Source organism: Phacochoerus africanus, chromosome 9 (genome assembly GCF_016906955.1).
Source record: "Phacochoerus africanus isolate WHEZ1 chromosome 9, ROS_Pafr_v1, whole genome shotgun sequence".
NCBI lineage: Eukaryota > Metazoa > Chordata > Mammalia > Artiodactyla > Suidae > Phacochoerus > Phacochoerus africanus.
Genome location: NC_062552.1, coordinates 113,714,029 through 113,728,280, shown reverse-complemented (window position 1 = coordinate 113,728,280; position 14,252 = coordinate 113,714,029). Strand labels below are relative to the sequence as shown.

The following is a 14,252-nucleotide window of genomic DNA, read 5'->3' as shown; positions in this document are numbered from 1 at the left end:
TGTCTCATACGTTGTTCAGTTTTGGGTTTTTGTTGTTGTTGTTGTTTGTTTGTTGCTTTTAGGGCTACACCTGTGGCATATGGATGTTCCCAGGCTAGGGATCCAATCAGAGCTGCAACTGCCAGCCACACTAGATCTGAGCCTTGTCTGCAACCTACACCACAGCTCACGGCAATGCCAGATCCTTAACCCACTGAGTGAGGCCAGGGGTCGAACCCACATCCTCATGGATACTAATTGAGTTCATTTCCTCTGAGCCACAAGGAGAACTCCTGTTTGGTGTTTTTTTAATGCTTCTCAAGCCTCTTTTATTCAGTTATATGAAGACCTTTTATCATCCTGTAAAACATTTTGGGCCTGAAAGGGAGCAGGAGAAATAACACACTAGCCCTATGGAAACTTAAATGATTTCCAAGAGAGTTAGGACTACTGGTTGTTCTCAGGCTTTACATATGGGAGATGTTTCATTATCGTTGTTTTAGGTTGGTCAGTTCAGAGATGCTAAGGATGCTACTCACATTTTTTTACAGCCTTTCTACAGCAGTTGAGGCTTGAACCCAGGGTTTCCAACCATCGTTTGTATTCTTGGTTTGTTAAAATGGATGGCCTCTGCAGTCACCTCCCTACGACCCCAGATCCCAGAGGAAGGAGCGTGTATATAGACAGAAGCCACATCAGGAACCCACAACATACCCAACCAGGCTGAAGTGGACCCACAGTTGCCCAGAATGACAGCCCGCCACACTGGAGGGACAATAAGATAGATAGTCTTCCAGCCTTGCCTCCAAAGGCATCGGAGCAGGGGCTTCATTTGGTAGATGCCTCTTGGAGCCCATAGTTGTGGCAGCCACAAGCCAGAAAGAGAGGACGAGGTCAGGGGATATTATGGGTGGAGCCAGGAATTCCTTGGAATGAGATTTGAAACCAATTTGGCCCCTCCCATGTCTGCAGCCACCCATCACCGCTTTAAAAGGAATGAACTCAGACCCAGCAAAATCAAAGTCACATGTTAATCAGGGGCAGTGCAGGGACTCAAAGAACGCCTTGCTGAGTGATTTTCCCATCATACTCACACACACACAAAGCCTCCCCCCGGCCCCCAAAAGAAACCATCTCTACATTTTGGTAAAATGAAGCAGAGTTGGGGAAAAAAAAAATCCAAACAGCTGAACCATTGGTTCTGCAAACGTTGTTACCTATTATTTCACTGTAGCTTGATAGAATTGTGTATATACCTTCAGGAGAAGAGGATTTGAAAACATCTTTAAGATGTGTGGCTGCTTTTCGGTCTCGTACTGCAGAGAAGAGGCAGTGTGATGAGACAGCTGTATTAAAGATGAAAATTGAAATGGGCCATTGGGAACCGGTCCAGAGGAGAAGTAGCATTTATTCTTGAAGCCCAAGAAAGGAGTTTTTTTTTTTTTTTTTTAATATGGGATTTGAGATTGGCTCAGTTTTAGGGATGGCCATAATTTTATTAAGCATCGTGATGGCATTCTTGGTGTTATACTGAATTAACCTGGAGGTAAATGATTCGGCCTCCGGCATTAGGACACCAAGTTCACTGCTGTTGAGGAGCACTCCCCACCCCCTCTGAAAATAAAGAGGCTTTTGCTGCTCGAATCCTGTAGCCTTCTGCCTCCCCCTCATTCCCCAGAAATACAACGTAAAGGATGCTTCTGCTAAATGGATCTTCTCACCTAAAAGGAATTCCTGGCCAAAATGACTCCCTCTTTGCTTTTCCTGGTAACCTGGGTTGAACCTTTTCAGGGGGAAATCCTCTCCTTTAAGCCCAGGGGAAAATCCTGGGCAGCCAACTCACTGCTCCTCCTCCCCCAGATCTAGTCCTGGACCTTTAATCCATCAGAGTCAGCCATGCCTCGCAAGCAGAAGCATCTCCCCAACTCCAAAACAACTGCCCGGTGCCCTAAAACATCTGCAGCCAGATAGCTTCAGAACAGGTGTCCTTGGTCAAAAGCCTCCTGCCAAAAAGATGTGCTTCCATCAGAAAGTCCCTCCACTACCTAAAGACACAGACCGCCGCCAGGTCACTTCCAAGCACAGGAAGTCAAGTCTTTTCGGGAGACCCAGAGTGTGCTCCTGGAACCAAACCCGTTACCAAGGTGGCCTCTGGGGATGAGCCCCAGAGAGAGGTTGAGAAGTCAGAGCCACGCGTGGGCAGAGGAGGGAGAGACGAGGCGGGGCCAGGAGAGAGGCAGGGCATTGCCGCATTAGGCGGTGTCTTCTGGGGCTCAGGATTTGTAGGAAGAAGCAAGGTGTTGGGCACAGGTCTCCAGTTACAGATGCCTTGTTCCTGCCTTCTAAGGTGGTCTGCAGTCAAAAGGAGAAGGAATGTCGGCACTAACACTGTGGTGTGTTTTTATGCATGAAAAAGTCACCACAAAAAAACCTTCAGCTAATGTACACGCATACGACAATGTGCCAAGATCTGTCATTAAGGGGAAAATGGGGAGGGGGCAGTTATTTTCAGAAAAGTATGTTCCATATAAACCAATTTTTAGAGAATAGATAACGTGTGCATGAGCATTGGTATGTGTGTGTGGGTATTTTGATGAATACATAAATGCCTGTGTGTGTATAGACAATTTTAATAATACTGTCACATCTCTCTTTAGAGAAGAGAGATGGGAAATTGTTGGCTCTAAAGATTGAAACACAGAGGATATCAGGGTGTGACGGGCACAAAGACACATCCGATGGGTAGCAGAGGGTCCAAGAGGCTTTTGACATAGAAACAGGCTGACCAAGGCTTGTCTCAGGCAGCACATTGGGTCCCCATGACACCCGGAGCCAAAGCGGGCCCTTCTGGTATGGATGTTGCAGTTCTGGGAGTGGGTGCTTCAGCAGCTTACTGGATCAAGAGAGGGGTCTGGTTGATTACGTCCATTTCCATTTACCTGTATCTGAGCATTGAACCCAGATAATGTTTTAGTTGATAGACTGACAAATGAGGCCAAAAAATGATGTCACTCAGGAGACAGTTCTGGCAACTTTGGGGTGGGCAGAGACGTCTTAGTTGGGACCCAAAAAGCATTGAGCTATAAAAGACGTTGATGCATTCGACTTGACAAAAATTTCAGACTTCTCCTTAAGATACCATTAAGAAACTGAGTGGACAAGCCATGGACTGAGAAAAATACATCTTGCAAAGGACTTCTACCTAGAATGTTTAAGACGTTTTAACCATTCAATTACAAAGCGGACGCACACTTGAACACTTGAACAGGCTATCCACAAAAGAAGATACACAAATGGCTGTTGAGCACATGAGAGGATGTTGAACTTCATTTGCCAGCAGGGAAATACAAATTAGAACGGTACGGAAATACCATTACACATCTAGAATGGCTGCAGTTTTAGAAAATTGACAATTTCAAGTATTGTCCAGATGGCAGAGCTACTAGAACGCCTACATGGTACCACCTTTTCAGGAAAGAGTTTATCAGTCCCCTATAAAGTTAAACATACCCTTACCAGCAGTTACCCCAGGGAATGAAAACGTGTTCTCAAAAGACTGGTACAAAAGTTCACAGCAGCTTTTTTGGTAAGATCCCAAACTGGAGTTCCCTTGTGGCTCCGTGGGTTAAGGATCTGGCATTGTCACAGCTATGACGCTGGTTACAGCTGTGGCGTGGGTTTGATCCCTGGCCCAGGAACCTCCACATGCCATGGGCACGGGCAAAATAAAAAAAAAGAAATCCCAAACTGGAATCAACCCAAATGTCCATCTACAGATGGTTAGATAAACGTGTATCCATATTTGAGAGCAACTGACACATCACGGATGAATAACAGAACGTAAACCAGTAGCTGCCCAGAGCAAGGGCAAAAGGAACCTTCAGGGTAATGGGAATCTGTATCTTAGCTGTGCTTCTTTTCTTGGCTGTGGTAGTGTTAGCACTGGTATAAAATTTGTCAGACTCATCACACTCCCCACCAAGGATGACACTCACTGTCTCCCCCCCACCCCTCCCCGGGAAGAGCTGGCACCTTCGTGCCAGCCTGCACACACCTGCACAGATACATGATCACATTCTCTCTTACCATTTGCAATTCTCGTGTTTGCCACTTCACCTGCCAAGATGTCATGAGGCTGGCATCCCGTGCCTCGGCCTTCATTCCATTCTGCTGTTAGGGCTGTGTATTCAGAATTATGTCCCCCAGGACCTGACCCATTCAGAGTGGTGGGTGGAGATTAGGAGTTGGTGCTGAATGAGGTAATGAGAACACTGGGCGTTACGTCCACCCCAAATGCCTGGTGACCAGCAGGAGTGCCGAGACCACAACAGAACTTTTATCCATGGAGGCCTGGGGCCTGGAAGACCTGGTTGGAAGGAAGGAGTAGGGGCTTGTCCGGGAGCATCCTGTCTTTACTTGCCTTACATGCTTCTTTGGCCTGGCTGGGGTGGGGATGGGGAGGGGTCTGAGACACTCCCCTTGTTGCCCTTGAGGCTGCCCCACTTAGGTTCTGCGAAATCCACGTGACGTTAATCATCTCATGTCTCTTCCTTTTCATCTTTTTCATTACCCTTTCAATCCGCGGCCCCTTACACCTTCCTCCTGGGGTCAAATGTGTTTTTGAAGAATATGGAACTCCTTTCTTCAATTTTCTACCAAACCAAATAGAAAAAGACTTCAGACCTCTCATCTGTATTTCCTCTTGTCCTGCCCTCATCAAACCTCGTGGTCACTCAGGAAAACTCCAGGTGAGAGTGGCCTGGGGAGGCGGGGAGCATCTCGCCAGGCCACCCCTGGGTCGCCTGCAGCACTTGTGTTCTCGAAGATAGCAAAGAACCTTTGGCGCGGAGAAACAGGCGGGTTTTCTCAGTCCTGAGAAAGGAACGTCCCTTTCCCAAAAGAGGGAGCAGGAGAGGAAGGCCTGCCTCACTCCCCTCAAGGCACTTCCAGGGAGCTGCTTGCTCCCCTCAGCTTGTAGGGTACCGGCAATACCCTGACATTGCTCACTTTCAATTTGATGGGGAGATGAGAGGGCAGGGGCAGTGGCAGCCCCTGGAGCACTGAGTGGAACTTTTAAGTTTTTTGGTTGTTATTCAACTTGTATTTATATATATTTAATTTATATATATATATTTTAAGATCAGTGGGAATAGATGACTTTTAAGAATTCCACCCCAGGAATTGTCAAATAAGTTCATTTACCTGTTGTTCACAAAATGTACTTATTAAAATAATCTTTCACTCCATTATAGAGTATAAGTCACAGCCCTCCTACAGGCAAAATAGAAGAAGGCCTGCAGAATCAAGTTCCTTTACTTTTTTGTTTTTTTCTTTTTTGAGGCATTGTCTTCTGGGACCCGCGTCATCCGTATTATTGTCTGTGGGGCTTTATATTGCATCATGTTACTCCCCTGGAATTAAACTGTACATATAAAATAAGAAAAATGTGCTTTTTTTAAACAGTAAAAAAGTCATTTTCTACATAAAATCCAAAAGAGAGTGCCATGGAGCCGTTAGTAGTAAATTGAATTTTTTGGTGTGTAATTTGTACAGAAACTGACAAGTGCGAGCCCCCCCCCCCAATCATTAGTCATCGGGCTTAGCGGACACAGAGGTAGTAATCGGCAAGGGCAGGCATTCTGGTGTCGACTTTCTTTATTTGGTCCAGGCACGGGCAGCTCCTGTCACGCGGCATCACTCCACTATTAGCGAATTTCGCCCCAGGGCAGCTGGGACGCTGTGCTGGGGCAGATGTTCTTTTCAGCCTATTCAGTGACCATTCTTGGGGGTTGTTTACTGTTGCCATGGTGACTTTCATTTCCATAGCAGCAGCGCTGCTGTTTCTCAGAGGAAAATGAATTTCGTTATAAAAGGATAATATTTTTCTCTCTGTATATAACCTGCCATCTGTCAACTGGTGGATCAGAAAGGATTCAGAAACCTATTAAGACTGATAGCAATGAAGTGATGAGTATTATTTTTGTTTCAGCTCAGTCCCATATTAAAAGCAATAATAGCAAACATGTACCTTCAACAATCAGAACTTTCATTTTTTTTTCTTTATATTTTAAGTGCTTTTAAGGCTTTCTCTGCCTCCACCACTGCTGTGACAACCTCATAAAATACAGTTTACTTTCTGCTGACAAATGGAAATGACCAAGGCTCTTGTTTGTATCTCACTAGATGCAGGTGTATTTCGTGCTTTCTCTTCTTGATGCTGTGAGCTTCCCCAGTTCATTAAAGATTCCTGTGGCTGAACTTTCTATTGTCACCCCACTCTCCAACTCCTCCACCCCAGGAGAAAAAGCCCTGCGAATGCAAAGATCAGCAACTTATCAGGAACACACTGTGCAAATCATGAAATTAGTGAAATGAGCAGAAACCCGTGCTTTGTCTGAAAAGCTTGCTAACAGGCCCCTGAAATCTCATCCTAAAATAACTTTCTTCCTTGCACATCCAACTGGGAAGAAAGTGACCTTTAGGATCGCTTCTCTAGTCCCTGGATTTTTTTTTTTTTTTCTCTGTTGCATTCATCAGCTGTAACTTGCAGGGGGAAAAACACACACACACACACCAGCCCCGTTGTAAATAATGTTATTTATTGGTTGATTTTTCCAGATCCTGACATTGATGCTGCCAGTGCCATGATGCTTTTGAATACTCCCCCTGAGATACAAGCAGGTTGTGAGTAGATATTTCTCTAGCCTACAGCACCATAGTTTGTTGAACCTAACCTTCTTATATCCCAGGCTATAGGAAGAACTAATAATGTTCCAGCAGAACTTCCCTTAGTGAATCACTTTAAACCATCTCAGTACGTGATGACATACATGTGCGTGTAAAGATCCGGCCATGCATATGTATGAATGGATGCACAGGTGTGTTTCCAAGATGACCAAGTTCTAACAAAATTTCAAGGCTTAAGACTTGGGGAAAGAGAAGTGGACCCTATGATGAGTCCCAGAGGAGAGACCCTTTCTCCTGCAGGAATTGTGTCTGTAAGTTAGTAGTTTCTGCGAGAAGAGGCTACCAGGGGGCCAGGATAACAGTTAGGGAACTCAGCAGTGCCCATTTTTAGACAGTCCTCTCCCTTGGGGACCTCATTAATAAACAGACTACCGTTTTAGAGAGAGAAGAGGAAAATCTGGTGAGACGAGTGTCCAGGAGCTTGGAACAGCCTTGAAATGGAACCATCATGGTGCCCCCCCACACCAGGTCATCCCCACCCGCTTTCCAGGGTGTCACAGATGGAAGGGCGGGGCTGGTTGAGTGACACAGGGCTCCTCTCTTCATCCGCTGTTGGCCATCGAGCAATGTCAGGCTTGAGACAACGCCTTTCCTAACTTGAACTTCTCCTCTGTCCACCATCTGATGGTTTGCCCACCTCTGGAGCTACCAAGTTTTCAGAAAGGTCTCCTTCCCAAGTGATGACAGATGACCCAAATGAGGGCCTTCTGTCCCCTCCTCCTCCTCCTCCTCCTCCCCCCTTGTGGCTCGTTTCTTGGCCCACATTCCACTCCACCAGAACCCTGTGGAGTGCACAGCTGGCTCAGCCCACGGGGGCTGGCGCCCACCTGCCTCATTCTGAGCCCATTTGGGGCCCAGGCTCTCTCAGGGCCATGTGGCCTCCTGGGCAAAGGGGATCCTCACATCTGGAGATGAGGGTGTTTCCCACAGGTGAGCCTCTATTCCCAGGACCTCCCCCACCAGGTATCTTTTGATGTAGAGTTCCAGGCCGTTTGACCTGGCCTTCCACCTCCACAGCCTTCCAGCAGCTTTAGGAAAGTTCTCTACATCTTTTCTTACCTGTTCCTTTTTTTTTTTTAAAAAAAAAAAAAAAAGACCCAAGCATTCTCAGGAGAGTCTCATCCCTCTGCCCTGGGGCAGCCGTGACCTGAAGTCTTTCTTTCCTCTTGGCTAAACTCAGCTTGCCAGCAATTGAAATAACGGCTGCCCACACCTCGGAGAAGGAAACACCACTGCCAGGCAGATGTGTCAGCGGCGCCATCCTGTAACTACTGGTTAACCTGTAGTGTGGGTTTTAAATGATGCTTGAAATTACAAGGAAATGAAAAAAGAAAAAGGAAAAAAAAAGAAACCTCCATTCTCAGATGACTCTTGCAGGAAGAGGGACCAGATTGTAGTCAAGTTACAGTCTAAAATGGTTTCTGAAACCAACTTGCATAATTCATCATGGGGGAGGCGTCCTGATTTTATCAGAGCTGGGTAAGAGTCAGGGACCTTCCTTGGCACCCCAGCCGCTGCCCATAGTGATCGTTGGTTTGAAGAAGTAACTTTTGGGAGTTCCTGTCATGGCGCAGCGGAAATGAATCCGACTAGGAACCATGAGGTTGCGGGTTCAATCCCTGGCTTTGCTCAGTTGGGTTAGGAATCCTGTGTGGCCATGGCTGTGGTGTAGGCTGGCAGCTGTAGCTCCAATTCGACCCCTAGCCTGGGAACCTCCATATCCCACAGGTGCAGCCCTAAAAAGCAAAAAAAAAAAAAAAAAAAAAAAGAAAGAGAGGAAGGAAGAAAGAAGGCAATGACTTTTGATGAACTGGGATAACGGAGTTAAGCAGGGGAAAGGCACAGGGCCTGGACATAAACAGATCCTCAGCAACTCTATAAACATCCATTATCACTGGATACTTAACCACAGAAAGAAAAGGCTGATCCTGACTAGTTGAGAAGTTAATTGTTTAATGTTCTCAAGGCTAAGTGAAGTCCCCTCTCCCTCACTGTAACACAGGCTGTCCTAAGTATTTTTCCAGGGTAGCCATAGTCTTAATTGACATTGAAATGCTGGATTTGAGTTTTCAAAGCGCCTTGTTCATGTGTGGGGTCATTTTCAGAGGTTTTCCTCCCTCGCCTGCCAAGGGAGAGACGCGTTACAGATGTGCAGGGATGAAGGCGCCGTCCCCTGCCCTTCCGGCTCTGCCCGGGGCCTGCGAAAAGCCAGAGGTGATGGCTCAGTAGAAAGGTTCCCGAAGGCGCCCCCCCCCCCGCCCCCGTCCCCGAGGGGTGATGGAGCCCAAGCAGCCTGGAGAGGGGGTTGTGTGCCGAGACCCGGTTCGGATGTGTACCTTCATCACGGGGGTTCAGGGGTCCTGCCGCCGCCCACACGTGGGGAGCATGGGTTCCTGTCTGCACCGAGCCTGCCTGCGTGCTCTGAGGCCAGGCTCTGTTTCTAGAGCCTTCTCACGTGCTGCTGTTTATAGCCCCTTGTTTTCACCTCACGGGCTGTGTGCCGCCCCTGTTTGCGCGGGGGCCACCCGCCTGGTCTGTCCGCCGCTGTCGCTCCCGACGGTCCCAGGCTGGCTTGGATGGCTTGAAAGGCTTTTCCTTTACCATTGCCCTGCAGAGCTGCTCCACTCGACATGTGTAGACAGCCGCCACTTAGATCACTTAGATTTTTCCTTCTCATCCTTCCTTTGCTCAGCATCGGCAGAGCTACCTCAGCGCTGGTCATGGGCCGGAGCTGAGCTGAGTAGGAAACTCGTCAAGACGCAGATGAGAAGTCCGGTCATCCAAGCCCTATATGGGGGGCGGAGGCAGCCGCAAGGGCGCTCAGTGCAGCAAGTGCTGCTCGCTGGGCTGCCCGTGGATACCCCGGCTCCACCCTGTGCTCTGATGCAGCTCATCCAAGCTCAGGCTACATTTCATCTCCCCCAGCAGCACCAGCAGTAGTAAGAGCATCTTTTTTGGACTTTGCCAGTTTGTACCTAGGGAACATTCTGCAAGGTATGCCATTATGTCTCACATGCTTTATAGGACCCTACGTCCAGAAGAATCTGAGCGGGACACTGCTGCCTCATCATCTCTTGAACTTTAGATTATGCTTCTAGGCAAATCCCTCCTCCTCCCCCCAAAATAAAGTGGCTGTGTAGACTAATTCCAGCTTCTAGCGTCTACTTAAGTACCTGCTTTGCAGTTCCCCTTTGACAAGCCCTGTGAGTCATCTTTAACCCCAGTGGAGGAATTGTTATTAAGTCAAGAGAAGCCTGATCACCATTACTCATCTTCAAAGGCTTACATAATCCCCGGTTGGAATGTTCCCAGAGAGGAATCCTGGATAATAAACAAAGCAACAAAATGGGACCAGCGGGTGGTGGAGGAGGGGAAGGGGAGGAGGTGGTGTTCCGTGCCCCCCCCCCCCAACTGGGATGTGTGTCAGATGCACCAGGCACTGGAGAAGAAGCGCGGCCAGGAAGTGGGCTCCCCATCTCTGCCTCCGCGCAGCATCCTTCCAAGTAAGCAGGTGGAAAGGCCGATTTTAGGAAAGGGAAGGATTATGAGAACCACCTGCTGCCCAGCTTATGGCCTCTGGTAGCATTAGCCAGGGCTGCTCTCCAAAGGCAGCAGCAGGAGCTCAGAGGTTAATTTTAGAAGCTGTGAAAATCAAGGAAGCTGAGCATCAGGGGGGAAGCTGGGGAAGCCTCCAGGGAAGAGCTGAGGGGTGGCGGAGCCTGGAGGGAAGTTTGTCTTATGCCATCGACTTTTTTTTTTTTTTTAGGTGCTGGAGACAGTTGTATTTAGATCATAATGTGCAGTGATGCCTGATTTGACTCTTTTTACATGTGGGAGTGACGCTTTCTTGCTGGACAAAAATAAGAAGTGTCAGGGTCACTGTATAACTTTCGATAAGTGATTGGCAGGAGCTGAGAGCCCTGGTATTGATGTCCTTGGCATCTCGTCCCAGGATTTAAGAGTCTCAGGCATGTGTCTTCGCTCCTATGAGAGCTACATATTTAAGTAATCCACAAGGGTGATGCTGGAGGCCTGTGCCTTTTCTAGTGAAAGCCACAAATCTGAAGTTTGTTTTGAATGTCCACTTCCTTATGACATCGCTTCTCCAGCTGGGGCCCAGGTATAATTTCAGCACACTGGAGGGAGTCACTGGTTTAAAGAACTTGGGGTTTAAGTGTTTTGTTCTACGTGGAGGGAAATACGGAGGAAATAAAAGGGAAGGAGTAGCTGTGGTGGTAGGAAAAGGGCTGAGGGGTCAAGGACTCACATTCCTGCAGACCCCCGACTCAAAAATGTCATGGGAGTTCCCGCTGTGGCTCGGTGGGTTAAGAACCTGACTAGTAACCCTGAGGATGTGGGTTCAGTACCTGGCTTCACACAGGGGGTTACAGATCTGGCGTTGCCGCAAGCTGCAGCGTGGGTCACAGATGCAGCTCGGATCTGGCATTGCTGTGGCTGTGGCCTAGGCAAAAAGAAATCGTGAAATAGCCTGAGAGTTGTAGCCTGGCTATGAGTCATTGTTCAGAAGCCACGTTCCTGACCCTTAGGGTTGGAGACAGAGAGGAGAAGAGAGGGGGCACAGGGAAGTGTCACAGCTGGCTCCTGGCAGCCAGGGTGCAGAGAGGCGCTGTCTCCTCCCAGGTGAGGCACGCAGCCAGTGATGAGGGCTGAGAAATGCCTGGATTGGCAGAGGCAGCGTTCGGTGGCAGCTTGTTTGAGAACGAGCTCCAAGATTCAGAAGAAGAGCCCGGTTTGCACGCCAGAAGTCTTGTGAGGTTCAGAAAATAGCTCGGGGAAAACCTTTTCATGCTGCCGGATCTCTCCGTCCAGGGGATTCTCTTTGAAGTGAACACAGTTCATTAACCGGCAAGAGGTTTCCATGGGTGAGTGCAGAGTTAGGGAGAGCCACTGAACAAGCACAGTAGGCTGAAAGAATTTCCCCGTGTCCTGACCCCATGAGGCCTGGGCCTTCGAGATGATTAATAGGAGGATGTAGGGAGGTGAGATGGGACGGTGGAAAGATGAACGTGGGGACGACGGGGGCAATGAGCTTATAGACTGGGCCAGCCGCTGAGCTAGCAGTGCTTGTGACTTGTCTTGTTTAATCTTCAGAACAATCCTCTGAGGGATGTTACACCTGTAAGTGAGGAAGCGGAGGCGAAGAATGGGTCAGGCACTTGACCAAAGCCAAAGAGTTAGTGGTGGGGCAAGACTTCGGATGTGTGGCCCCAACCTTGTACTTTTTGTTTTAATAATTGGCTTACCATGTTCTGTCAATTTCTGCTGTCCAGCAGAGTGACCCAGTCATACATATAGCCTTTGTTTTTCTCATATTATCTTCTATCATGTTCTATTACAAATGGCTGGGTGGAGTTCCCTGTGCTATACATACACAGCAGGACCTCAGTGCTTATCCATCCTTTTTTTTTTTTTTTTGTCTTTTGTCTTTTTGTTGTTGTTGCTATTTCTTGGGCCGCTCCCGCGGCATATGGAGGTTCCCAGGTTAGGGGTTGAATCGGAGCTGTAGCCACCGGCCTACGCCAGAGCCACAGCAACGCGGGATCCGAGCCGCGTCTGCAACCTACACCACAGCTCACGGCAACGCCGGATCCTTAACCCACTGAGCAAGGGCAGGGACCAAACCCGCAACCTCATGGTTCCTAGTCGGATTCGTTAACCACTGTGCCACGACGGGAACTCCCTTTTTTTCCCATCTTTTTAGGGCCGTACCTTCGGCATACAGAGGTTCCCAGGCTAGGGGTCAAATCAGAGCTGTAGCCGGCAGCCTACACCATTTGGCAACACCAGATCCTTAACCCACCGAGCGAGGGCAGGGATCGAACCTGCCCTGTATTCTCATGGACACTGGTCAGGTTCATTTCCGCTGAGCCAAGACAGGAACTCCTGCTTATCCATTCTGCATGTACTAGTTTGCATCTACTAACCCCAAACTCCCAGTTGTTTTCCCTGAACTCACAGCATATATGCTCACATACAAGCAAAATGAAGACCCTCTGGAACGATTCCCAGTTAAAAGAACAGGATAATTTCCCTGAAGGAGCAAACAATGCAAAAAGCCCTCCTCAGTCTGACAGACACCAAGTTCAAAAGGAGGTAATGAAAATATTGAAGGGATTAAAAGCAGCTCTGAACAGTAATAATGCAGACGACTTTAGAAAGGAACAGACAAACCGAGCTTGTTCTCTTAACCAAGCAGGAGACATCCTCCCCGAAGCCTAATTGAGACAAGGAGCAGCAGCAGAACGGGGTCTCCAGCAGGTGCTCAGTGAGGGCTGGCTTCCTTTGTTGCCTTTCATGCCAGGTGCACCCCTGGTGCTTAGAGGTTCTAGGCGCTTGAGCAGAGGGCTCTGGGCAAAAGGACAGGTGGGGCTGCTTTTCTCCACTGTCGGGCCGGGGAGGCTGCGGCTGTATCAGAGGCTGAGGAATGCATGACTTCCATGCACCCTCTTCACGTTTCCAGGCCTCCCGAGTCTTTGTCCCAGGATTTTAGGTGTTTCGGGGGTTTTGCCGCAGGGGTGACCCTGACATGATTTTGCTCAAGGGGAACGGAAGCCCCATGAGAGCAGCTCTTGCTCTTCTGGCTACGTCTGTCATCAGGAAGATGGCCAGGGTCTTCCAACACGGTCTGGGCTTTTTTGTCTCATTCATTCTTCGGGGCTTTCAGCTCACCCAGACGGGAGAAAGCCCGGGCCGCCTCAGGACTGCTCTGGGGACGTTGATCTGATTGTGGTGGTGATGATGAGATTCATAACTACCATGCATTTTCTAAATAGCACTGCCTTTATTAATTCAGTTAAATCTCTAAATACTCTGTGAGATAAAAACCATTTGCCCCCATCTAACTTAAGTAGCTTGTCAAATGACCCAGATGGGACACAGATGCAGGTCATCTAACACCAGGGTCTGGCTCTCAGCCACTGTGCTCTGCAAACCACTCTCCTGCTCAGAACCCTTTAGTGGTTTTCCCAATATCCGTGGGATGAGGTCCAAGTGCATCTCATATCTGGTAGGATTATATGCTTTATCAAAATTGCTTTTTAGTTCTGGTGCATATGGTGATTTTTATCACTTGCAGGCCTGGTATGTGCCTTTGAATCCCAACTCAGTGATCCCTCCAACAGGAAGTCTTCCCAGATAGCCTTTATTTGGGGTTAGGTATCTCCATCCTTCATGTCTGTAGGTCCCCTGCCTCAGCACTTGCCACAGTATAGTTTTATGGCCTCTCTAATTCTCTTTTTGTCCCACCTAAATAGGGGGACCCTGTGTTGCCTTCATCTAATGCGAAGACAGGTACTTGGTTCAATGATCTGTATATGGGACTACAATAATTTTTACTGGCAAGTATTATAACTCTGGTGTAGATTTTTAAATATTTAAATTATTTTGAGGGGGTACTACTCAGTCGTGTTTGCTTGCTGCTCTAGATGAGATCCCTAGTGACTGATATATTAAATCAATTAGTATTAGCAGGATTAACCTGAACCTGTGGTTATCTGACCATTTGG

General features: G+C 48.1%; 1 protein-coding gene across 11 annotated transcripts in view; it reads left to right on the top strand.

Moving 5' to 3' along the window:
• Positions 1-14,252, top strand: part of FOXN3 (forkhead box N3) — a 415,529-nt gene that overhangs the window by 372,594 nt on the left and 28,683 nt on the right. For 8 of the 11 annotated variants that reach the window (XM_047796330.1, XM_047796332.1, XM_047796329.1 and 5 more), the window contains one exon: positions 6,598-6,663. The exons of 2 other annotated variants lie outside the window; for them this stretch is intronic. In XM_047796330.1, the coding sequence (XP_047652286.1) occupies positions 6,598-6,663 (66 nt within the window). The remainder of the gene's footprint in view (positions 1-6,597; positions 6,664-14,252) is intronic. One more of the 11 variants, XM_047796336.1, reaches the window with a different exon arrangement.